We start from the raw sequence: 27600 nt of genomic DNA on the forward strand, positions 1-27600 counted from the left end.
CCTAAGTTGTTCATCCCCACTGCACTCTTATAACTTAAAATAGTTATGCTTAATTAAATACAATTTTGCACCATAAATGTATTCCTAGACTGAATTCTTTATGCCTCTGTTCACAAACAACATTTTAATGCATTAGAGAGTAAACTTAGAAAATAATGTGTATGAAATATCATTTTATTAGTGGCATTTATATATTTGCCATAAAAGTAGCAGCCTCATCATATTCATTTTCTTTGTCATTGTTTCCCAAGAATTTAGCAAAGGAAAATGTGAATAACCTGCCATTCTATTAGCAGTATTTTTTAAATAAACGGTTGCATGTTTGTGTTTATAAAAGTATACACTTATTAATTTGGACTCTGACCACTGTCCTCACTATAGCACCCATAGTTCCTAATTTCAATGGACAAGAGAACATTGAATTGCAACTGTGGTGAGCTTAATGCCATCCTGTACGTATATATAGCCATAAATCTACAGTCCATTTCACAGAGTAGCAATATTGTTAAACATTTCTATATTTTATCTTAGAAGTGGCTTAAGTTTGAACAGAGCCTGTTCACTAAAAGCTATCTCTTGCCAATGGCCTTATTCTCAGTAAAAATGTTCACATATCCTAAGAATAAATTATCATAAATGAGAGAGAGCCCCTTTCTTCCAATGACTCTTCCACTATCAAGCATGGATATAAAGGATTTGGTTTCTTGATATTAAGAGGAAAATTGCTGTGGTCATCAGTGTGATCCTCCAGACATCTGTTCCTCTCCCAGGTACCAGGTCAGATACTGTCTTTCCACACTCTGAAGTTTTCTGTGGCCATGTGACTGAGTTGTCATCAAAGTATCAACAAAGGAGAATTATATTACTTGAAGATTGAATCTTTAAGAATACATAAACAATGTAGTACTATTCTCTGGCTTTTCCCTTCTGACATGGAGACCAGCGATGTCCATATTTTAGCTTATGTGTCCTTTTGGGTACTAGAGTAATAATATCACATGGACACACAGCATGAGAAAAAAGAGCATTATAGTATTAAGTCACTAAAACTTTTGAAGTTATTCATTAAGGTAGAATTACTTATCCTATCCCAGGTGATAAAAAAAATTATCCTCAATATTTCCTAATCTCACTTCCTCATGTATCAGCATGTTTCCTTATGTAACAGAAAATATCACTATAAGTTTCTCTAACTCTCTAATCCTTAATTCACATTACATAAAAGTGCTAAGAGATCCACATCCACTAAAGAGAATTCAGCCATAACCATGCCAGGAAGTGTGTGGATAGTTGGACCAAGACTGAAGCCAAGGTAAATTTTCGCACCAGCCTCTGTGCACCTGCCATTTTTAGGAAGGAATTAAAAGAGGATCTATACTTCTTCTATACACCAGGATAATAGGCAATATAGTTCTAATAAGCCTGTCTTACATTAAGAAAGGTATGGCATAAAACAAAGTTCATAATTCACCTTTACAAATTTGAAGAGAGTAGTAGAACAAATAAGACAGGATGAATAGAACAGATAAATAAAATATCCAATTTTTTAAAAAAAGAATTATCAGACATTCATTCATTTTAAAAATTATTTAAAACTGTATTTTAATTGACCTTTTAAAACATATTAATGGGAAGTTTAAAGATAACTTTAGAATTATGTGAAAATAAATTGTAGGGTTTTAAAAAATATTAGTTGAAAAGAACGGAAAAAAAGAAAGAAGGAAGGAGGGAGGGAGGATGAGGAAAGAAAAAATAAGGTAAGGCATAAAGTGGTGTGTGTTTGTGCGCGCATGCACGTGGGCACGCGCACTAGCGAGAGAAAGAGAGAGACTAATAAAGCAGCTCTAGGAGTTGAATTTACTTTCCTAAATTATGCAAATTTTACAATCGCTTGCATTAGAGAGCAATGTAATTCGCATTCTTTCTTTCACTATAACTGTGCCTTGGGGTCTTACCTTTCTACGTAATCTAGCAGCCGAGAACAGTGGTTTGAAGCAGGAGCATCATGACCTCCTACTGCATAAAGAAAACCATCACATGTGGCCACTCCAACACCCCCTCTTCGTTTACACATTGGAGCACACATGTTCCATTTATTTGTGTGAGGATCATAATATTCCATTGAACTCAAACAGGAACTTCCATCACGACCTCCAACTGAATACAACCTAAAAACACAATTGGGCAAACATGATTTAGTATTACAGTCTGTATGACCAAATGAAGGAAAGGAAAAGTCCTTTACAAATAAATTTTCAATCACAGCATGATCCTCAAATGTATTAAAAATATATTACTTCACATGGAAGTTTTTGTTAAAGGAACATTATAACTAATTAAGTATACCTGAATCCCATGACTTTAATAAGCTATATACTAGATGAAATTAAAATGATAATTTTCTAACCTCTTTATTTCTAGAATGTTAGATTAAAACTATTTTTGTGTAAATAATTAAATCATCTAATACATTATTTTAATAAATATCGAGGAATGCCTATTTTAAAATAAGATATATTTATCTTCAATTTTTCTTGAAAATGAGCATAATCAGAAGAAAATCGATTATCTTACTTGTTGTTCAGCAATTGATTTTGCTATTGATTTTGCCAGTAGGTAAATCATGCCTACTTCTTGTGTTCTGTATTCACAGTTTAGAACACTAAATAAATAGAATAATTTAAACACATACTGTCATAACACTAGCTTTCTTAATCAGTGCCTATACTATAGGTAATGTGTTATCTGGATAGACAAAAATTTATAGGAAACAATAGTACAATGATATTAGCCTGATTGAATATTGCTGAAACTTACTTGATACACTTATTTTGCTATTTCATTACTGAGAAGTATGATAGGAACCCAGGAAAAGAAATATTACAGCACACATGGTACTTAAAATACATTCATAGAATACAAAAGCAGAAATACATTATCTATTCCTAGTAAAAACATTCTTGCTTATTTAATAATAGCCATGAAGATTGTATCACAGAAAAGTACAGAGTTGAATTTATTTATTTACTCATTTATTCAACACATAACTTTGAATGCCTAGTATATGTCACACACCATCCCAAATTTTGTGAATATATCCATGAACAAAACATTAAACAATTCCTTGCACTCAATTCTACTAGGAGCGATATAGACATAATACACACAGTAAACGCATGTATTATATACTACTAAGGGCTGTAGTCACATAGAGCAGGGAAGTGGGGTCAGGAGTGCAAATGGTGGGAGTGCGAGGTGTAGTTACAAATTTAAATATATGATCAAAAAAGGTCTCATTGAGAAGGTGATGTTTGCCCCAAAACTTGAAGAAGATGGTAGTGTTTGGAGGTGAGTTCAGGAATTTCTCTGATTTGAGGTCGATTGAACAGGTTAGTGCAAAGTTCCAGGGGCAGCAAGGAAGCCAGAACAGCAAGAGCAGAGATAGTGGACGGGGTAGCAGAGGAGATGATGGGTGGGGGTAAAGGGTAGGCCTCACACAGGTGTTTAGATGTTTGTCTAATGTCTAAAGCAAATGTAGACATTTTCCCTAAGTGAAACAGGAAGCCATGGGAGGATTTTGAGTAGAGGAATGTTATAACTTGTTTATGGTTTAATAAGATTAGATGTCATGAAATTTTTGCTTTACTAGTGGACATTATGCTTAATATATTGGTAAACAGACTTAATTCTAACTAAGTAAGTGCATAGGAAGACATTATTACTTAGTATATAAAATAGTTTAGGCCTTAGATTTAAAAATTCCTCCTCTAATATTCTTTAGTAAGTCTAAAATATGATGTTTAAACTGACTTCAAATCCTGGAGATATTTTTAAGATGTTTATGTTTCTCTCAATGCCTGCCATGAAAAAATACTTTTGATTGCCCAAGTGTTCCCATTATGGATGTAATGCCTCTTTGCTTGATTACTCACAAGTTGTCTGCTGGCTCTCAGTCTTGCAATATGCTGAAATTAACCAATAGGAGCAATTTAAAGGACAAGTATTGGACAATTTAGCTTGCAAAGTCACCCAGAAGTAAAATGATTATTCACTTGGAAGTTTTTATCATCCTAAAAACTTTTTCATGCTTCACGAAATCTGAACTTTATTTGTGTTTCATTTAAATTGAAGATCTAACTCAAAAGAAGTATGCTATAATATTGAGATATTGTTATTAAAACTTAGCAAAATAACTTTTTGCAGAGATTTTATTTATAGGTTAAGTATCTTCATGAAGGGCACCTAGCACAGTCCCTGGTACATAGGTTACATATAAGAAAGGTATTCCCCTTTTTATTTTCTACTGTTTTAATGGAATGGTTGACTTCAAGCTACTGTGTTTATTCATACACATTATAGTGACAAATTATACTGTTGCTTTATCTGAACCCAGCATTGCTGATACTAAAATAATTCTATACAATACTTTATCACACTTTTTTGAAATTATTAAAGAATCCTTACATATACAAATATATAGCTAAATGTGTATTAAAATAATGATAATTAATTAAACATATTGTTCACATTATAGAAGTCAAATGTCGAGCCTATTAGCGTAGCCTTGTATTTGAAAAGAAAATGTAACTTAAATTTCACAAGTTACAACATCATTGACTTTTTAATATAATTATATATATATATTATAAACCACTATTTATTCAATCTCTCTGCCTTTTGTGTGAACCCTCTCCTAATAAAACTCAGTAACACATGGGTTTATACAAAAGAAATTTATGTAACACCTCTATAAAAATGATATAATATCTGACAGTTTTTTTGTAAAATAAATGTTTGATACATCATAGCTGTTATTTTATAAATTATTTACTAAAGCCTAAGCTAGGTTATCAGGGTTTTATTTCATTTGGTAAATGTCCCTTTTAATGTTCTTCCTATTATATAGTCTACAGATTAACAATGAAATTATTGTAATTTTGATAATGTAATATAAATTATTAATACTAGAGCAAAACTGGTTGAAAATAATAAATACACTACAATTTTTTCCTCAAAAAAAGCTTTGCAAAAGAAATGAGAAAATTGTAATTGTATAGAATAGATAATAGTGTCCTTTGGGGCTGCTTTATGGAGTAATTATTAAAACCAACAGATGCATTTCAATACTTGAAAATATTTTGCAGCTAGAATAAATGTTGCAATGTACACACAAAAATTCATGGACAATTATCCAAGGTTATCTTCTCAGATCTCCTCTTAATATCTATTTAATCATAGTTTAGACTGATTCCCTGTTTTGTTTTACTACAATGACAAATTTGATGTTGAGAATATGAAGAGCAGAGAAGGATCTGATACTAGAAGTAAATGCGCTGACAACATAAGAAGTGACAGCTGACAGTTTCATGGCAAGAAAGGAGCCATGATATTTTAACTTAGAGTTGAAAGATGAGTAGAAATTTGTAAGATGAAGAAATAGGGGAAAGCATTACATACAGGGAAAGCATTATGTGTAAAGACAAGGGACATGAAAGGTCATAGACGGTGACAAATAGAGTGGCAAGTATGTCATATTGGTGGAACAGGTGGTAGTAAAGGAGGGGAAGAAGAGATATGGCTGGTAGGATGAAAAGGTTAGACTGAGAATGAAGGGGATTGTATGCCATGCTATGGAGCTGGAATTTCATTCAGAGGCAATGAGAAAAGGGCAGAAAAATAACATTCTTAGGAGACATCACTATCATAGGTCAGGTTGCTGTGAACATTGACCTGTATATCCCTCCTTGCATGCCAAAAATTGGCAGGAGGTCAGAAATACCCCTGACTTAAGTAAACTCTTCTAGAATTTTGCTGAGAATGAATTAGTCTTCCCTACCCCTTTCATTAACTTATGTGTTTATTCAGCCTACAGAAAAGTTTTATATAAAGTTTAGCAACAAGGTCTTCCTGTTTTGAGATCTAGTTGCTAGGTGCCCATCTCAGCACCATGTATTTTATATTCTAGTACAGGTATACTTCATTTTATTTATGCATGATTTATGCATTTATTGAATTTGATTGTGCTTCACCTTATTGAGTTTTGCAGGTATTGCCTTTTTCTTTTTTTAACAAATCAAAGTTTTATGGTAATTCTGCATTGTCAGATGATGGTTAGCACTTTTTGGCAATAAAGTATTTTTTAAATTAAGGTATGCAGATTGTTTTTAAAAACATAATGCTATTGCACACAATAAACTATGATACAGTGTAAACATAACTTTTATATGCACTGGGAAACCAAAAACTCCATGTGACTCCCTTTATTGCAATATATACTTTACTGTGGTGGTCTGGAATCAAACCTTCAATGTCTTCGGAGATGCCTGTCCATACAATATGGCAGTAGGAAGAAATAAATTCTGTATTAGTTAAGATATGGGTTCAAATGTATGTAAAGTGGCTTTACAGGTAGGAGCTGAGACCCAGGCTGCTTCCAACTTTCAACCTATCATCTGTAGGATAAGACACTTTATCAAGAACTGTGAAGAGTGAAATTTTACCAGACCTGAAAGCTAACAAATTAGCCTACCACAATTCCATAGATGCTGGTAAAAGACACAAGATTCTGGGATCAGAAAGAAATGACTTTGTTTCTCATGCACAACAGATAGAATGAGCTCTATGTTCACATGGGTTTCCCCTGTCCCTCCAAATCCCACCAGGGTGATACAGAGAGATTCATGTGAATGCTTATTTATATAGAGGACTTTTCTCACATTTGGAGTTTAGGAACTGCTAATCCTTAAAGGGGCTGCCAGCAAACCTGTCCAATCATTGCTCTGAAGGTAGATATTATCTTTATTATTGTGTTCCTGCTCTCTCAAGGAACAAACCTGCTCTCTGCCCAAAAGAAAGACAGTATCTCTACCTTCCAAAGCTGTTCGATTTACAAATATCCTTGAAAAGATGGTGAAAAAAGTTGCCAATATTTTTGCTTGGAAAATGTGCAGGAATGTTAAAAGTCCATGGAGAATTGTCTACAAACCCTCTGGTCCTGAAGGTGGAGTCCTAGCTATCACAGTCACAGTTCAAACAGAAGGATGAAGGAAAAGTGGAAGAAGGATCGCATCCTCTCCCTTTAAGAATCAATCTTTTAAGTTTCACTACTCACTTTTTACATCCAGTTGGCCAGAACTTAGTTACATGACAATACCCGACTGATCAGGTGCTGGGAAATGTTATCTTTATGTTAGGTGGCCACTTGCCTAGCTAACAGTGCTGTGCATACTGTCATATAAAAAGGAATGAATGACTATTAAGAGCCAATTATAACCTTCTGCCACAGTACTAGATCTTTTCCAGCCCTGTGTGCCATTGTGCATTCTGTCCTAAGTACCTTGTTACTATATAGGGTGGGTTACTGTTCATTCATCTCATTAATCAATTCAGGTATGTCTCCACTAGAAAGTCTTTTTGATCCCACTTTTTCTTTTCCCCAGAAATTTAATGTTATTTATAATCAGTATACTAGGGAAATTTATTTAATATGTGGCATATCTTATCATTGGTACATAACTTCAGGAATGGCTATAGAAAGTGCGGTATAACACCTTTGATGCAAATCTCTAAGTCCAGAATTTTGTTTGATCCTTTGTTTCCTAATTGATGGAGAACTCTTTCATCTGATCCCATGATAAGGCTTGTCATTCCTGCTATCAAAATACTCCTGCATGTACCTTTCAGTGAATAATTTCCATGAGAGGTACTAGTTGAGTGCCTGAGAGTACAGTGAGTGGGATTTCAGTAAGCTTACACATCAGGCTGCTTTTGTTCCCACTTACTAAGAAATGTTGGTACATGTAGCAAACTCAGTCTGAGACTCTGTTATTGTGTATTGGTTTGCTATGATTTCAAATTCACTTATTTATGACAAAAAAAATGAAGTTGTTTTTAGAAGTAAAGGTGTTTTGATATAAGAATGAAGTAACTTGTGTCTGGATGTCATCATCTCATCTGCCCTTGATTGATAAGCACTTAGTAGCTCAGCTGCTGAGGGGCCCAGCTGGGGGCTTTTCAATAAAAACTTGTGGAGAAGCAACTCTGGCAAAGGGAACATTTAGACTATAAATACAGAGAGTTCGCGAAGGCTTTCCCAGAGTTTCAGTCTGGACAAAGCCACCCTTTGCTAATTTAGCTCTCGGAAGATCTCGGGTATTAGTTTCTGCTATGATAAAGGAGCCTTCTTTATCAGCCAGTGGTGATCCCCAGGATTATCAGCCTGTCTGTCAACACCACTGCCATCGTTCCCTAGCAACATGCTCTAGCAACTGAGGGACTTTTAATTTTCCACTGGCAGCTGCACATCAGCTCTTGGTTGGCAAAACCAAACCGCCTCTTCCAGAAACCAAAACTCATAGAAAGAGTACACTTCAAGTAAATTTGGACTTTATTTCTATCTTCTCCTCTTGCCTGGAACAATAGTGTATTTAACCTATCATGGGTGTGTTATTTCTTTATTAGCTTATTAAGAGACATGACCCTGTATGCTATTGGTTTGTGAAATTCCTACAGTGAAGCTGTGTTTAAACTACTGGCAAAGACAATCTCAGTCCCTGAGCATAATTTGCTGCCCCAAACAAAACGGACTTGCTGTCATTATAGCATATGGTTAACAGAACCCACTCACCTTTATTTATTAGAATGTGCCTATATTTCCTAAGAAATCTCTGACAATTATAAATACAGAAATTAATTTAGGTTAATGAATTGCATCCCACACAACTTAGTAGGATTTACTAACCCAAAACCTGGTAGAAATGGTCACTTCAATTTTAATCCCTCCATGTTTCCTTGCCAACTCCCACTCTACACCTATTACAATTCTGAATTTCTTTCTTTTGATGTTTCTTATTTCCCTTATTAATATAATGTAAGCTCTCTGAGGACAGATTTGATTTATTTTCTCTGATATATCATCATAGCAAGTACCTATTTGTAAATTTTTTAAAAATGAATGAAGCAACCACTCATATCCAATTTTTGAAAAAGAATGATGTATGAATGGAAGTTGTCAAAGAAAAGGCACCTGTTTAAGTTCCGCTGAAATAAGATATTGACATATTGCAGAGAAAAGTACCAATCCTGTGTCTTGGGAACGCAAAAGACGGAACGATTATTTTTAAATTGGTGAATTTTAAAAGGGTTAATAGAAAAGGTACAGATTAAACTAGGCTTTGGGTGATGGAGATATTACAAATAATTTCATTTAGGTTTTATTTAAAGGCACATCTTAATATATTTTTAATGCTCTTTTACACTATTGTTCTCAAGTACAATAAACTGAATTCTGTTTGTACCAATCTTGCCACATGGAATTTAACACACATAGAGATCTAGAGTTGTGTTAGGCTGTCACTCTAGAGAGTTTTCAAATGTATCCAAAGACCAGATGAAAATCTGGGGAGAGAAACTAAATGGACAGTGGACAGTCACAAGTTACTAAGAAAAAAATGGAAGGGAAACCTGGGGAGAGAGATGAGTATGTAAAAATGCAGAAGAGTGTGAACATCAAGCCGTTCTTTATGTTTGGGACATAGGGTGGCTGTAAGGCAGGTGGTTAAGAGAGAAGACTGGAGAAGGAAAGAGAGGTCTGTTTCATAAAACCACTGAATTCTAAATTAAGGAGTTTGGCAGTAGTTATGCTCAAGTAGGGAGCCAAAATGAATTGTCTTCTTGAGATAGGCTGGGTCTTGAGACCATTGCTGCAGTGCTTGCACCTGGACAAATGTCTCCTCTAGCAGCAAAATACAAAGAAAGTATAAGGGACTAAAAATAGCTGCATACATGTACAGTTGGGGCAAATTATGAAGAAGAAGATACAAAAAAACAAAAAAAACAGGGTGTTGGGAGCAAAAGCAGGGTACTGCATATGCACCTTGCACACAGCACCACCATGGGGGTGGGCAGACCACCCAAGCCACCTCTCCGGCCCAATCCTTGACCCACCCATATCCCATATAAAGAAGCAGCTTGCCCTGCCTCATGGAGCAAGCAAGGAAAATTGTTACTTGTTTTCATTCCCTCCTGCTGCAGCAAGAACCCCAATAAAGCCTTGCCTGAATTTCTTGCCTGGCCTCTTATCAATTTCCATTGATTGAGGGGGCCAAGAACCCTGGTCAGTAACATTCTGTTGCTATACATTTTAATTCTGAGGCGTAATTTATCAAGTAATCCCTATGAACCACTGGAATGCATCTCAGCCAGTCTACTTTTGTGATGAGATTCTAACAATTTTTTAGTTTCCTTGAGCAATTATAAATTATTCTTCAGCCAGAGTGATTTTTACAAAATTGAAATACAACCATGTTGCTGCCCTTTTTTAAAACTTTTATAATATTTTTACCTTAGCCAAGTTGCTATGACCTAGAGGCTGGCTTTCTATCCAATCTATTGGGGCCACTATTCCTCATTATATTTCAGCTAAACTCAACTTTTCCACCTTTTGTTTGCAATTCACACTCAGGAACTGAACACAGCTTGTTCTTTCTCATTGCAGTTCTTCCTCACTTTCTGCAAATCTGGTAAATCAATCAAGTTCCAACTTAGAAATCATTTCTTCCAGAAGGCAAATCACAAATCTCCTAAGCCTATTAACAGCTCTCAGTGAGACTCAGAAAACAAGTGATTTTTTTTAAATGTGTGAATCTAAAATAATACAATTTTAATACAAACTGCTTGTAATAGGGAAGAACAAATCTGACTCCATATTAAATGTTTCTATTACTTTAACCTTTGTATTCTATTGCTTTTGCTTGAGTTAAGAATGTTGCCTATAGCTTGAAATATACGAATTGGCCCATTTTCAAAGCTCTGACCTTTAAGGGTATGACACTTTTCCATTCATATAGAGATAAAATGTTGCAGAACAGAGATTAACATTTGTCTTGCTGGTGGTTTACAGGAACATCTTGGCCTGACCTATGTGGAAAACTGCAAGAACAAAGGATTCCCGTACCAAGAAGTGTGCAACAACCAACCATGCCCCTTCCTCACCTTGCCTTTAAAAATGCATTGCTGATATCCTTCAGGGATTTGGGGGTTTGGGGGGCATTAACTACCCATCTCCTTGCATAGCCCTGCAATAAACGTTTCTCTGCTCTTAACTCTGATGTTTTGGTTTGTTTGGCCTCACTGCATCAGGCACATGAACTTGCATTTGGTGACATGTTTATCATAGGAAATCTTTTACAATTTTGGGTTCATTTTTAAGAAAAAGAATGTCAAAGTTTGGATACAAAAATAGAAATGGTCTTAGAGAGCACCACGTAGGTGGCAGAGCTTGAGGCATAATAAGATACAGTGCTAGATATTGGGATGTACTGGAGAAAACAACAGACATGACTCCTGTTCTCATGATATTTCAAACTGTATAAACTTCAGACTGCACAGAAATAGCAGCTTCTTCATGTGTATTATTAACATGAGGTTTTGAATGACTGAGTAAATCAGTTTTGCCATGATGAATCATGAAACAAACACAGTTTTTTAAATCTGTTTTGCAGATTCTCCAAGGACCAGAGCATACATTTATTAAAATTCAGGACTATTTATGGATGTGCTCAGGCAGTATGAGTATCTGCTTTTTGAGCTTACTCAGGTAATAAAGGGAAACAAACCAGAAAGACCTTTTAGTTACAAAGTAAAGCTTGAAAGAACAAAGCTAAGGCACAGAGCAAATAAGAAACAAAAATAGTTACTAGTGTAGATATTATTTGGGGAGTCTGAGGTTTTATATGGTCACTCTCCACACCAGAATGTCTATTTACTGTTTTGTTGTATTCCCTTTATGCATCAAGTAAGTCTGTGGCTGTGCTGGCCTAAGATGATATATCTACGACTTAGGTTAATCTGTCTCATTGGATGACTGACCAAAATGTTTCATAAAATTGATATAATTTTGCTCTTGAATACATCAGAATACACTCATTAATTTTAAGCCATGAACCAATGCCTTGTTTTTCCACAACAAAGGTATCATGAATGATCTAAACTCAAGAAGGCTGTTCACTGGCTTTTATTAGCCTTAATTGGGAAAATTATTCAAAATAATATTCAGAGAAGCAACAGTCAGGTTAGAATGACACATTAGTGAGATGTGAAAATTAAACAAGAGGTAAAAAAAAGTCATGTCAGTAGAGGTAAATAAAGTCATGTCAGTACAGGTGAGAGAAAAATAAACAACTGTTTATTGAATGTTGAAACAATTTTCTGATGTGGGTCTGAAGTGAAAGGTCACTTTCTAGTGATTATGTTTTTCTCTGAGTAAAACAGGAAAAGCAACCAGACATTAAGAGAAAGTCATTAAACCACAGAATTTAGAGGCCATTAAATTACACTCAAGGGAATTAAAAAATAACCCAAATGAGGTCTATACTATTCTGATTTAAAGGAGAAAGACTATTTGAAGTAAAAATGAAATAGTTCCAAACATTTTCATAAAATGGGGTTAAAATTTGGGAAAATGTACTTAATTAAAATGTAAACAATTTTAAGAACAAAAACTTTAAATACTCTCACAATCTGATATTTGGTATGAAGAATGTTGTTAGAGTAAAACACGATTTCTTAGGATATTAAATATCCTAGCTGACCAAAAAGATACAAGGACCACAAAGTGATACAAATGATGAATTCCATATAAAGCTAATTTAAAAGGGAAGAAACTGGATTTAAAAATTCAGTTATAATAACGTAAAAATTTGCTACAAGACTATCCATTAAATATTATATTTATTAAATTTTTTATCCCATTTATTTCTGATTAAGTTTGGAGATTTGTAACAAAACACACACACACATATATATATATGTATATGTATATATATATAAAGATATTTCACAGTAAAATATTAGGGAAGGGTCACAAAAATATAATGCAAAGTAATTATTAAAAATCTAGAATAAGATAAGTAATATATTAAAACTTTAAAGTAAGTGTGTGTGTCTTGGGTGTGTTGTGTGTGTTGTGTGTGTATGTATGCCTTCTCATTACAGAATAATGTAACAAATGAATAATATAAGGAAAAGGTAAAGATTTTTCTCATCTTTGTTGAGCAAATTTGCTATGTCAATGAGATACCCATCTCCTAAAGGATATAAGAGATGAATCTATATATTAGCATCAGTTTAAGTGGTGAGGAAAAGTCACTAAATGTACTCTCAAAAGCAATTTAAGAAAATATACATTTAGTGATACAAGAGATTTTTAAGGTAAAACAATAAGGGAGTATCCTCAATTGAAATAAGATGAATATGAGGCAGATAGGAAAGAGAGCTGTCAAATAAGTATATCATATATGGAAAATTAAAATAAAGATTATGTCTTCACTGGAAACAGTAAAATTCATAAGCAAAATGGCAATGATTAACAATAAAATATAGAAAAAATTTCCCAAGTTAAATGGAAAAGAAAGAAAATTACTGAGGAGAAAAACTGTTTATGGGAAAGAAATCAGTGCTCAAAGACACACACAATCATTAACATAAATACATACTAAAATATATATCCCCAAACCAAAGAACTAGAATAATGGAAAAGGAATCAAACAAAAACCAATCCTCAGTAGATAAAAACTTTCCTTAGTAAAATAAAGACATGATTGAGATTGTTCAACTGAATCTCCAAATAATAAGTTAAAAGAATGAAAAGCAGCCATCAGGTTATACCCTGGTAAACATTTTGAAATTGGAGAAGAACATGCCAGTAGTTAAGCTCTTATCTCGCAGCCCCACATTCTCTCTCCTGTACTCTGATTTTTGATATGGGGGCTAGAACTCTGAAAACCACGTTTTTGCTTTGCCACCTGGTTCCTTCTTTTAGGACGTGATGTTAATGGATGTTAGAGGGATACTGAAAGACTAGAGGAGGAAGGGTCTTGCTCCTTTCTGCTCATTTCCTGTTCCTGTGTCACCCCATCTTTTTTTCCTGCATTCAGTTGCATCCAATTGCCATTTTGCAGAACTTGCAAAATTGGCCTTATTGAGACCACTCAGAGCCATCAACACTAGCAGACTGGCACCACTTCCTCAGAGCTTCGGGTCCCAGGCCAAGGGGCCCCTCTTTCATGTCAGACACGCCAGCTCTGGCTAAGCCCTGGCTCTGGCTAAGCAGAGGTCCAATCACAAATGTTTGGATTTCATCTGCATAGGGGCTCTTCTCTGATTTTCTAAATCTTAATAACTACAATCCTTTCTTTTGTTTTCCAACACTAGGGGTGGTAGCTCTTTCCTTTAGTTGATATATTTATGATATAGTGTTCTCTTGTTGACTTTTTGGTTAACTAGTTAATTTTTATATCTACTGAACAAATATTTATATTAGATTATCTTTATATAGAATCACTGATAAATAGCTGGAGTGGTTTCTGTCTCTTGACTGTACCCTAACTGATAGAAATATAGTCAAAACATCTATAAGAATGAGATATAAAAACATATTAAAGATGAAAAGCTACTGGACTTACCACACATCTCCCTAAGAAAAGACAGAAGATAACTAAGTATATAATATCTACTCAACTATAATGATACAAGGCTGTGACATTAAATTACTCAAGCCAATTTACAATAAATGTGTGAAAACATAGGAAAATTCCTTTTAGACATAAAGTTCCATAAATTATATAATCAACATATCCTTCCTGGAAAATAATAGTAGTAGTAATAGTAATATACTACTACTTATAAAGTGAGATACATTTACCTAGAAATAATTTCTAGAACATAAGAAGAACTCTACAAGGCAAAATGAAAAAGACGGAAACCCAAATGAAAACAGGAAAAAGGCTTTAATATATACTTCAGCCAGAAGATATAAAATTGTTAATAAGTATATAAAAGGTGCACAATCTCAGTCATTAACTGAATGTGATAGCATTATCCACCAGAATAGATAAAACCATAAAAGATAAAAACTGGCGTTACCAAATCAGTAGATGCATAGTATCTAGAACTCTAGTACAGTGTGAATATGTACATAAGTTAGGAAAACACTTTCAAAATCTTCTGGGAATTATCCCTTAAGGCTGAGCACAAGAATACCTTACAGCCTAGCAATTGCAGTTCCAGGTCTACACTCAGCTAAAATTTGTACGCATGCTCACAAAGGACATATATAAGTGAGGATGTTCACAGCCAAACTATTCTTAATAAGCAAGAAATGGAAACAATTAAAATGATAATTTTGATATATTAAAGAAGAATAAACTGCAAAGACAATTATTAATACTATATTTTGTTAAATTCTGAATTTCAAGACATATTAAATAAAACTGAGCCAAGTATAAATTAATGAATAAGAAAAGAAGAGGGAAAACAAGTATAACTTCACTCTATGCACACATTTGATTAAAGATAAAAACAAAACCAAATAATGATACTGACAAAACCTAAGAGAAGGCAAAATTAGTAATAATGCTAACACCTAAAAATAACAAATTAGGAGGTTAATAACAGTACAAAAGAAGATATAACAATACAAGATAGATTATTATTAATAGTCATAGGGTTAGAAGTAAGGTACAACTGTCTTCTGCTAAATTATAAAATCTCAGTAAAATATAACTTTTAAAGGGAATATATATGATAATATACATATAATTTTTTCTATCATTTGTCATGTTCAAGAATATATACTTCCCATGTTTGTAGATACTTATAGCAGATAAATTGTAGAAATCTTCTCAATTCATGTTATGATTTTATTATGATAAGAAAAGCTTCATATCATAATGGAAAATATTATGAAATGTTTTTCAAAAGATACGTAGATCAAACATAGATGAAAAATCATAGACTATAGAATGCAACAAATTACTAAATGAATAATGCAACATGGATAAGTTGGCTTTATTTTAAGTATGCAATAATGATTTACAATTATAATATTTATGTAAATAACCATATTAATAGATCAAATAAGAAAAATATAATTTTATACATTTTTAGAAAGAATTTAATAAAACATTATACCAAGGTTGATTTTTTAAAATAAAATATCTATTAGTGAAACTACAGGTAATGACAAGATCTTGCCCTTGACACCACATGGTATAAGTATCTCAAATAGCAACTAATATCACATAGACTATAAAGCATTAAAGTCTTTCCAATTAAAAGACATAAACGAGGTCACCCAATATCAGTACTATTTATGTCACTATTCTAAAAATAAAAACAATACAATAAAAAAGAAATAAACATTAAGAAGGAAGAGACAAAGTTTCATTATTAGTTTACCATATTTATCTTCCTAGAAAATCTATTATTATAAATCAAAAAAACTGATACATGGGGCTTCCCTGGTGACGCAGTGGTTGGGAGTCTGCTTGCCGATGCAGGGGACGCAGGTTCATGCCCCGGTCTGGGATGATCCCGCATGCCACGGAGCGGCTGGGCCGGTGAGCCATGGCTGCTGGACCTGTGCGTCCAGAGCCTGTGCTCCACAACGGGAGAGGCCACAGCAGTGAGAGGCCCACATACCACAAAACAAACAAACAAACAAACAAAAAAAAACCCTGATACATGCATTTAGTAAAATGGTTATCATAAATATAGATACTTAAACTTTCTTCTCCATTGTACTATAAATGTATAATTATTAATACATACAAATATATAAACCAAAATATAATATGTAAAATGTTCAAAAATACAAATAAGTGTGAATAAAACTAAGAAAGAAAATACTAAACCTATACCTAAATTAAAACCACTAAAATACATAGCGACTAATTTTAAGAGATAAAAGTAAGATCACATTTTCAGATGAAAAGATTTCAAATGTATAGATCTAACATTTTCCCTAATTAATATGTAAACATTTATTTCCAGGAAAAATCCTAAATGAATTCTCAGGAAGTATACATGACACTAAGAATAAAATTTTAGGCATCAAATAAACCTAAATGAAAATTGAAGCCCAACATTCATTAAACATGTATATCTAGTGAAAAGAGAAAACAGTAATGTATGTAATTTTCAGAACAGTAAGCAGTTTGGGATAGTGTGCAGAGTGGTTTAATTTAATAGGATTAATAGTAAATAACTTTCTTTGTGGACAAATTTTGAGATGAAATTTGAAAAATGAGAAAAACCCAAGCACGTGGTGGTGGGTGGGAACAGCATCTCAGACAAAGAAAAGAGCACATTCAAAGGGACTGATTATGGTTAGAGCTGCTATATTTGAAGCAAAGATAAAAGGGCAATTTGGCTGACGTACAGAGGAAAAATGTAGAATAGGCAGAAATAAGATCCAGTAGGTCCCTTTAGGTAAAGATAGACATTGTGTTCTAATTGTTAAGAGAAGTTCTTGAAGAGGACTGAAATATTACTTGCATTTGTGAAGCAGCTGTGGCAGCTTTAGCAAATGGACTTTAGGGGAAAGAGAAGTAAACAGATTGGAAGCTTTTGCTGTTGTTCAAACCAGGGGTGTTATTAGCTTTTTTAGGGCAGAGTTTCTCATGGCAGTGAGAGGGAGTGTATTTTGCCATCCCAGAGGGTATATTAGGCAATGTCTGGAGACTTTTTTGATTACCACATTGGGCAGGGTGTTGCAGTTGGTATCTAGTAGATAAAAGCCAGTCTGCTGCTAAACACTGTACAATGCACAGGACAGAGCCCTGCACCAAACAAAGATTTATCTGACTCAAAATATCAACAGTGTTGTGTTTGAAAATTCCCCATTTAGGGTGATAGAAATGGAAAAGGAGAAAAGTGAAGAGACATACAATCATGCAAAAAAATATATTAAGTACCAAATTTTTAGTAGTCTTTTGCAGGCTCCTCAGACTATTTTACCAGAAAGGATATAAATATGCAGATCTTTAGTTCACATAATTCTCATGAAATATATGTGATACTTAAAAAAAAAAACAGTTATTGTAAAGAAGTTTTGGGTTTTATTTTATAAGAAGGGACAATCAGAAAAATATGCAGTCTTAATCTGTCAATGATCCATGAAGACTAAACTTAAAAAAAAATCAAAAACCAAAGATTTAAATATTTTATCAAAACAGTTTACTAAATGATATTTTTAAAACAATATTCACTCAAAAAGTTATTTTTTCAAATAAAAAAGGAAAGCCTACTCACTTGCCATTCAATGCTGCCACACCAACTGTGCTTCGGGCAATTGACATACTAGCTACAAATGTCCACTGCTGACTCTGAGGATCCCACCTCTCCACTGTGTTCAGATAGCTCCAGCCATCATGGCCTCCCACGGCATAGATAGGGCCTTCTAGTACCGTCACACCTGAAACATAGGAGAAATGAAAACCGAATGGATTTATTCCACAGTGAGGTTCTAAAATCAAATTAATAGTAAAAATTATGATGCCATTCAGAATAGGTTCTAGCAGTTAAGAAACATTTGCAACTTCCTCTTGTGAGAGCACCGGAATCACAGCTAACTGCTGAACAATCATTGACAGGAAGTCACTGGAACTCAGCAAAAAAGATACCCTACATCCAAAGACAAAGGAAAAGCCACACTGAGACAGAAGGAGGGGTGCAATCACAATAAAATCAAATCTCAAAATTCCTGGGTTGGTGACTCACAAACTGGAGAACAATTATACCACAGAAGTCCACACACTGTAGTGAAGGTTCTGAGGCACATGTCAGGCTTCCCAACTTGGGAATCTGGCAACAGGAGGAGGAATTCACAGAAAGTCAGATTTTGAAAGCTAGCAGGATTTGACTGCAGGGCTTCAACAGTACTGGGGGAAACAGAGACTCCACTCTTGGAGGGCACACACAAAGTAGCGTGCACATCAGGACCCAAGAGGAAGGGGCAGTGACCCCATAGGAGACTGAAACAGACCTACCTCCTAGTGTTAGAGGGTCTCCTGCAGAGTCAGGGGGTGGCTGTGGCTCACCGTGGGGACTAGGACACTGGCAACAGAAGTTCTGGGAAGTATTCTTTGGTGTGAGCTCTACTGGAGTCAACCACTAACCCTGCCAAAAAGCCTGTAGGCACCAGTGCTGGGTGGCCTCAGGCCAAACAGACAACATGGAGGGAACTCAGCCCCACCCATCGGCAGACAAGTGGATTAAAGTTTTACTGAGCTCTGCCCACCAGAGCAACACCCAACTCTACCCACCACCAGTCTCTCCTATCAGGAAGCTTGCACAAGCCTCTTAGATAACCTCATCCACCAGAGGGCAAACAGCAGAAGCAAGAAGAGCTACAAACCTGCAGCCTGTGGAACAAAAACCACATTCACAGAAAGACAAAATGAAAAGGCAGAGGACTAGGTACCAGATAAAGCAACAAGATAAAACCCCAAAAAACAAATAAATGAAGTGGAAATAGGCAACCTTTCAGAAAAAGAATTCAGAATAATGATAGTGAAGATGATCCAGGACCCCAGAAAAAAAAATGGAGGAAAAGATCAAGAAGATGCAAGAAATGTTTAGCAAAGACCTAGAAGAATTAAAGAACAAACAAACAGAGATAAACAATACAATAACTGAAATGAAAAATACACTAGAAGGAATCAATAGCAGAATAACTGAGGCAGAAGAATGGGTAAGTGATCTGGAAGACAGAATGGTGGAATTCACTGCTGTGTAACAGAATGAAGAAAAAAGAATGAAAACCAATGAAGACAGCCTAAGAGACCTCTGAGACAACATTAAATGCACCAATATTTGCATTATAGGGGTCCCAGAAGGAGAAGAGAAAGAGAAAGAGTCAAAGGAAATATTTGAAGAGAATAGAGTTGAAAACATCCCTAACATAGGGAAGGAAAGAGCCACAAAAGTCCAGGCAGGGTAAACCCAAGGAGAAACACGCTAAGACACATAGTAATCAAATTGACAAAAATTAAAGACAAAGAAAAATTATTAAAACTAACAAGGGAAAAATGACAAATAACATACAAGGGAACTCTCATAACAGCTGACTTCTCAGAAGAAACTCTACAAGCCAGAAGGGAGTGGCATGAAATATTTAAAGTGATGAAAGGGAAGAAACTACAACCAAGATTACTCTACCCAGCAAGGACCTCATTCAGATTCGACGGAGAAATCAAAAGCTTTAAGACAAGGAAAAACTAAGAGAATTCAGCACCACCAGACCAGCTCTACAACAAATGATGAAGGAATTTCTCCAAGTGGGAAACACAAGGGAAGAAAAGGACCTACAAAAACAAACCCAAAACAATTAAGAAAATGGTAATGGGAACATATATATCAATAATTACCTCAAATGTGAATGACGTGAATGAATTAAATGCTCCAACCAAAAGAAACAGGCTTGTTGAATGGATACAAAAACAAAACCCATATATATGCTGTCTACAAGAGACTCACTTCAGACCTAGGGACACATACAGACTGAAAGTGAGGGGATGGAAAAAGATATTCTATGCAAATGGAAATCAAAAGAAAGCTTGAATAGCACTACACATATCAGATAAAATAGACTTTAAAATAAAGAATGTTACCAAAGACAAGGAAGGACACTACATAATGATCCAGGGATCAACTGAAGAAGATATAATAATTATAAATATGTATGCACCCAACATAGGAGCACCTCAATGTATAAGGCAAATGCTAACAGCTATAAAAGAGGAAATTGACAGTAACACAGTAATCGTGTGGGACTTTAAAACCTTCCTTTCACCAATGGACAGGTCAACCAGTCAGAAAATTAACAAGGAAACACAAGCTTTAAATGACACAATAGACCAAATAGATTTAATTGATATTTATAGGACATTCCATTTGAAAACAGCAGATTACACTTTCTTCTCAAGTGCACATGGAACAATGACATCTTGGGTCATAAATCAAGCCTCAGTAAATTTAAGAAAATTGAAATCATATCAAGCATCATTTGCAACCACAATGTTATGAGATTAGAAATAAATTACAGGGAAAAAAAGGAAAAAACAGAAATACATGGAGGCTAAACAATATGTTACTAAATAACCAAGAAATCACTGTAGAAATCAAAAATAAAATTAAAAAATACCTAGAAACAAATGACAATGAGAATATGACTACCCAAAACCTATGGGATGCAGCAAAAGCAGTTTAAGAGGGATGTTTACAACAATATAATCCTACCTCAAGAAACAAGAATAATCTCAAATTAACAATCTAACATTACACCTAAAGGAACTAGAGAAAGAACAAGCAAAACCCAAAGTTAGTACAAGGAAAGAAATCATAAAGATCAGAGCATAAATAAATGAAATAGAAATTAACAAAACAATAGCAAATATCAATAAAACTAAAAGCTGGTTCTTTGAGAAGATAAACAAAATTGATAAACTTTTAGCCAAACTCATCAAGAAAAAGAGGGAGAGGACTCAAATCAATAAAATTAGAAATGAAAAAGGAGAAGTTACAATAGACACTGCAGAAATACAAAGCATCCTAAGAGACTACTAAAAGCAACTCTATGCCAATAAAATGGACAACCTGGAAGAAATGGGCAAATTCTTAGAAAGGTATAACTTTCCAAGACTGGATCAGGAAGAAATAGAAAATATGAGCATACCAATCACAAGTAATGAAATTGAAACTGTGATTAAAGTCTTCCAACAAACAAAGTTCAGGACCAGATGGCTTCACAAGTGAATTCTATAAAATATTTAGAGGAGAGCTAACACTCATGCTTCTCAAACTCTTCCAAAATATTGCAGAGGAAAGAACACTCCCAAGCTCATTCTACAAGGCCACCATCACACTGATACCAACATCAGACAAAGATACTACAAAAAGAAAATTACAGACCAGTATCACTGATGAATATAAATGCAAAAATCCTCAACAAAATAATAGCAGACAGAATCCAACAGCACATTAAAAGGATCATACACCATGATCAAGTGGGATTTATCGCAGGGATGCAAGGATTCTTCAATATACACAAATCAATCAATGTGATACACTATATTAACAAATTAAAGAATAAAAACCATATGATCACCTCAATAGATGCAGAAAAAGCTTTTGACAAAATTGAACACCACTTATGATAAAAACTCACCAGAAATGGGCAAAGAAAGAAAATACTTCAACAGAATAAAAGTCATATAAAACAAACCCACAGCAAACATCATTCTCAATGGTGAAAAACCAAAAACATTTCCTCAAAGATGAGGAAGAAGACAAGGATATCCGCTCTGGCCACTCTTATTCAACATAGTTTTGAAAGTTCTAGTCACGGCAATTAGAGAAGACAAAAAAATTAAAGGAATACAAATTGGAAAGGAAGTAAAACTCTCACTGTTTGCAGATGACATGATACTATACATAGATAATCCTAAAGATGCCACCAGAAAGCTACTAGAGCTAATCAATGAATTTGGTAAAGTAGCAGGATACAAAATTAATGCACAGAAATCTTTCGTATTCCTATACACTAACAGCAAAAGATCAAAAAGAAATTAAGGAAACAATCCCATTCACCCTTGCAACACAAAGAATAAAATACCTAGGAATAAACCTACCTAAGGAGGTAAAAGACCTGTACTCAGAAATCTATAAGACACTGATGAAAGAAATCAAAGATGACACAAACGGATGGAGAGACATACCATGTTCTTGGATTGGAAGAATCAATATTGTGAAAATGACTGTACTATCCAAAGCAATCTACAGATTCAATGCAACTCCTATCAAATTACCATTGGCATTTTTTACAGAACAAGAGCAAAATATCTTAAAATTTGTATGGAGGCATAAAAGACCCCAAATAGCCAAGGCAATCTTGAGGGAAAAATTTAGGAGCTGGAGGAATCACACTCCCTGACTTCAGACTATACTACAAAGCTACAGTAATCAAGACAATATGGTACTGGCCCAAAAAGAGAAATATAGATCAATGGAAAAGGATAGAAAGCCCAGAGATAAACCCATGCACTTCTGGTCAACTAATCTATGACAAAGGAGGCAAGGATATCCAATGGAGAAAAGAGTCTCTTCAATAAGTGTTGCTGGGAAAACTGGACAGCTACATGTAAAAGAAAGAAATTAGAACACTCCCTAACACCATACACAAAAATAAACTCAAAATGGATTAACAACCTAAATGTAAGAGTGGACACTATAAAACTCTTAGAGGAAAACACAGGAAGAACACTCTTTGACAAAAATCACAGCAAGATCTTTTTTGACCCACCTCCTAGAGTAATGGAAATAAAATTTAAAAGCTTTTGCACAGCAAAGGAAAATATAAACAAAACAAAATGACAACCCTCAGAATGGGAGAAAATATTTGCAAACAAATCAATGGACAAAGGGTTAATCTCCAAAATATATAAACAGCTCATGCAGCTCAATATTAAAAAAATAAACAACCCAATCAAAAAATGGGCAGAAGACCTAAATAGACATTGCTCCAAGGAAGACATACAGATGGCCAAGAGGAACATGAAAATCTGCTCAACATCACTAATTATAGAGAAATGCAAATCAAAAGTACAATGAGGTATTATATCACACCGTTCAGAATGGGCATCATCAGAAAATCTACAAACAACAAATGTTGGAGAGGGTGTGGAGAAAAGGGAACCCTCTTGCACTGTTGGTGGGAATGTATATTGATACAGCCACTGTGGAGAATAGTGTGCACGTTCCTTAAAATACTAAAAATAGAATTATCATATGACCCAGCAATCCCACTACTGGACATATATCCAGAGAAAGCCATAATTCAAAAAGACACATGCACCCCAATGTTCATTTCAGCACTATTTACAATAGCCAAGCCATGAAACACCCTAAATGCCCATCGACATACAAATGGGTAAAGAAGATGAGGTACATATATAGAATAGGATATTACTCAGCCATAAAAAGGAATGAAATTGGGTCATTTGCAGAGATGTGGTTGGCCCTAGAGACTGTCATACAGAGTTAAGTAAGTCAGAAAGAGGAAAATAAATATTGTATATTAAAGCATATATGTGAAATCTAGAAAAATGGTACAGATGAACTGGTTTGCAAGGCAGAAATAGAAATGCAGATGTAGAGAACAAATGTACGGATATCAAGGGGGGAAGGGGGAATTGGTGTTGGTGTTGGGATGAACTAGGAGATTGGGATTGACATATATATACTAATATGTATAAAATAGATAACTAATAAGAACCTGCTGTATAAAAAGAATAAATAAAATAAAATTCAAAAAAAACAATTGCAATGAGGTAGAAACTCTTCACTATTAATTGAATTTTTTCATTCAAGTGAAAAAAATGGAATCCAACTAAATATTATGACCTAAATGCTTTATGAAAGATAATACATTTCCTTATTTATGACCATGTGAAGTAGCAAAATCTAAAAATCAGAGGTGATGCATCTTGTGCCTCACGTTTTGAAGATTATTTCTACACTGTTGTTTAAAGTACTTTATTGCTTTAAGCAATGCTGTATTAAGCAATGTAATATTATCAGTTTGAATTTGAGGTTAGGGTTCTCTGTGTTTTGGCTCCCCATCACTTCATAATAAACTTATCTAAAGCTTAGAAAATATGATGCCTCTTATAAACTGAAATCATTAAAAACTAGCAATTAAATTAATTATGAGTCATCAATGGTACAATATATACAACTTTTCTATACTGTTTTTCCAGTCAATTCACTTCTTCATTAGATGGGTTTTCTTAGATCTTAAACAGTTACTAAGTATTTACATATTATGTTAATATTGATTGAATTGATCTCATTCAGTCTCATTCAGTGTAGGGAAATTCTGGTGAATTTTCCCCAAAGTTCAAAATCTAATGTCAGATTGTTAAGAACTCTGAAGCATCTGTGATCTTATCCTATTTGCTAGCTGACGAGGTAAACTGCCACAAATGTATGTATATTGAGAGAAGACACAAGACTCCTGAGTCAAAGAGGAAAGGTAGTTATTACTCATAGCAACAGCAATAGTCAGAGAATCACCAATTTTTTTGACTGGTTCTTCAAGCCCCAATTCCCACAGGGTGATGTCAAGAGGGCTTTAACATTTCCTTCAGCTTGACCAAATTTTAGACGGGATTCTCCTGCCTCTAGAGTCCTGACCTCACTTTCCTTAGAGAATTTACTTTGAACAACTTGTAATTGAAAATTATAAGTTCTCTGTCCCTTTGAGATGTAAATCTTTTTAAAAACCTCTTGCCAGTGTTACAGCCACAGACGCTTTTTCTCAAGGACCTGGGAATATAATCTTCAAGAAAGATAGCATCCTTATCTCCCAGTTTCTGTGGGAGAGTAAGGGCTTAACTTCATCTGACACCTTGCTTCAAATTGTAAGTCTATCTCTTGTCTGGAATGTAGAAAGTTTACTTTACCTTCAGGTAAGGTCAATCAGCAAACATAGATTGCCTATGATTCCCCCACTCACTCCAGGTCTCAAAAGCTCTCCCACCTTTGTTTTACTGGAGGTGAATTTAGCCTCAATTCTGGCCTTTCTTCCTTCTTGCAATAACCTTGAATAAAGTCTTTCTTGTCTGTTTAAGTTTGTCTAATAAAATTTTTGCTTTGAAAAGCATCAGGTGAAACCTGTACATGCAATGGGTTGTAAGTAAAGTTGAAGTTGAAAGTTGTAAGTTGAAAGTAAATTAATTTATAATGGGCAATAAACTTACATGCCCATTACTCCAGAAGGAGACATTATCTTCATGCTTTTAAGTATGCCTGACTTTCTCTTTGGAGATAGGAACTACCTTTATCTTCCTAGTATTTCTGTTAATAATTTGGGGGAGGGGCGGTCACTGCTTTGCTCAAAAGCTGTGCAGAAATATGAAAGATCCATGGAGAATTATGTCTCAACACTGATGTGAAAGTAAAATGATGCTTTTTAATTAATTCATTCATTCATTTAACTGCTATTTATTGAATGTCTATTATGTGTCAGGAATTTTTCTTACCACCAAAGACACAATGCCAAGAACACATAGGTGAACAAGACAAAGTCTCTACCCTCACTGAGCTTATATATATTCGTCAATGAATATTTAGCTAAAATGGATTAAGTACATTACTCACAAAAGACCTTACTCAGAGTGTTTCCAATATCTATTCCAAATCAATACAAGAAGAAAGAACAAAGGAGACAGAGAGGAAATGGTCAGATAGGTTGGAGGGTTTTCCAGAAACTTTTGGTATCTGGAAACTAAGCAAGAAGAGTGATTCCAGGAGGATGGGTCAATTATTTACCTGCATATTTCTGGCCAACTACACATTTCTATTGGATCTGGAGAGACAAAAGTTACTGCTGACTTTGAAAGTAGGTTCTGGACCAGTACTGTACAAGTTTTAATCCATTCTGGTAACTACTTATTCAGTCATAACTCTAAAATATATTTGATTTGTGACTTATTTTAAAATTTTTTGAGGTTATTTGATTTCATAAAAATCATTTACTCATAAAGTATAACATATACAAAATACAAAATTTATAAGATATTTTTTCACACGAACAACACCACATACCCATCATCTACATTGTTTCCATACCAGAATACCAACTTCCAGTCACTAACCTCCATTAAAAGGTAATAATTTTTCTGATTTCTTTCCACCTATAGTAAGTTTTTTCCCCCTATTTTAAATTTACAAATTAACACATTTAATATATTCTTTTTTGTGTGTCAAAGACTGAAAGTTCATGTCCCCTCAAAATTCACATGTTGAAATCCTAACCTCTAATGTGAGGTATTAAGAGGTGGGCCCTTTGGTAAGGGTGATGAGATCATGAGGGAGAGGCCCTCATGAATGGAATTAGTGCCCTTCTGAAAGAGACCCCCAAGAGCTCCCTCACTCCTTTTGCCATGTGAGATGGCTGTCTGTGAACCAAGAGCAGGCTATCACCAAACACAGAATCTGCCAGCACCTTGATCTTGGATTTCCCAACCTCCAGACTGTGAGAAATAAATTTCTGTTGTTTATGCTCAGTCTATGGCATTCTGTTATAGCAGCTCAAACTTAGACATTGTGTCTTCCTCCTTTCAAGTTATGTCTATGACATTGATTCAGGTTGTTAGGTGAGGCAATCATTTATTATCTTCCATTGCATATACTATTACATTGTATGAATAAGCAACTTTTATAGGTCCATTTCATTTCTGATAGAAATTAGTATTGTCTCTAGTTTTGATATCTGCTTCTCAAGTCCTGGCTGCCTTGGTTTATCTCTGATGTCTTCAAGAATTTGATATATGTATTTTATTCATCATTCACAGTTGTACATGGCTAGAAAGCTTACACAGACACTAGATACTCCTTCAAGGCCAGAAATTCAATGTGTATGTTTAAGACTTCTAACTTTATTTTTAGTGCACAAATTTAATAAAATAATATAATCAAATATATTAATCATTAATATTTTGGCCTTGTTTATAAATGTGTTTTTAAGATTTTCCTCAAGCTCTACCACTTACATAGGTAAATTTCTTAATCTCTCTATATTGCAATTTTCTCATCTGTAAAGTGAGAATAGTTATAATAATGATTTTATTGTGTTGTGGTAAGGATTATATGCATTAATGTATATAAAGCACTTAGAACAGAATCTGATACATTATTGCCATTCAACTTTTGTAAGCTATTGTAATTGCTATTATTACCCTCATATTCAAGTCTTAGGAA

At 34.5% G+C, this 27600-nt stretch overlaps 1 protein-coding gene across 2 annotated transcripts in view; it reads right to left on the reverse strand.

Moving 5' to 3' along the window:
- Positions 1–27600, reverse strand: part of KLHL1 (kelch like family member 1) — a 370292-nt gene that overhangs the window by 18894 nt on the left and 323798 nt on the right. For both annotated transcript variants that reach the window (XM_029210217.1, XM_029210216.1), the window contains 2 exons: positions 18091–18253; positions 1956–2168 (listed from right to left, as the gene is read on the reverse strand). In XM_029210217.1, coding sequence (XP_029066050.1) covers positions 1956–2168; positions 18091–18253 — 376 coding nt within the window. The remainder of the gene's footprint in view (positions 1–1955; positions 2169–18090; positions 18254–27600) is intronic.

The sequence above is a fragment of the Monodon monoceros genome, unplaced genomic scaffold (assembly GCF_005190385.1).
Source record: "Monodon monoceros isolate NGI ecotype Baffin Bay Population unplaced genomic scaffold, NGI_Narwhal_1 Super_Scaffold_8, whole genome shotgun sequence".
Lineage (NCBI taxonomy): Eukaryota > Metazoa > Chordata > Mammalia > Artiodactyla > Monodontidae > Monodon > Monodon monoceros.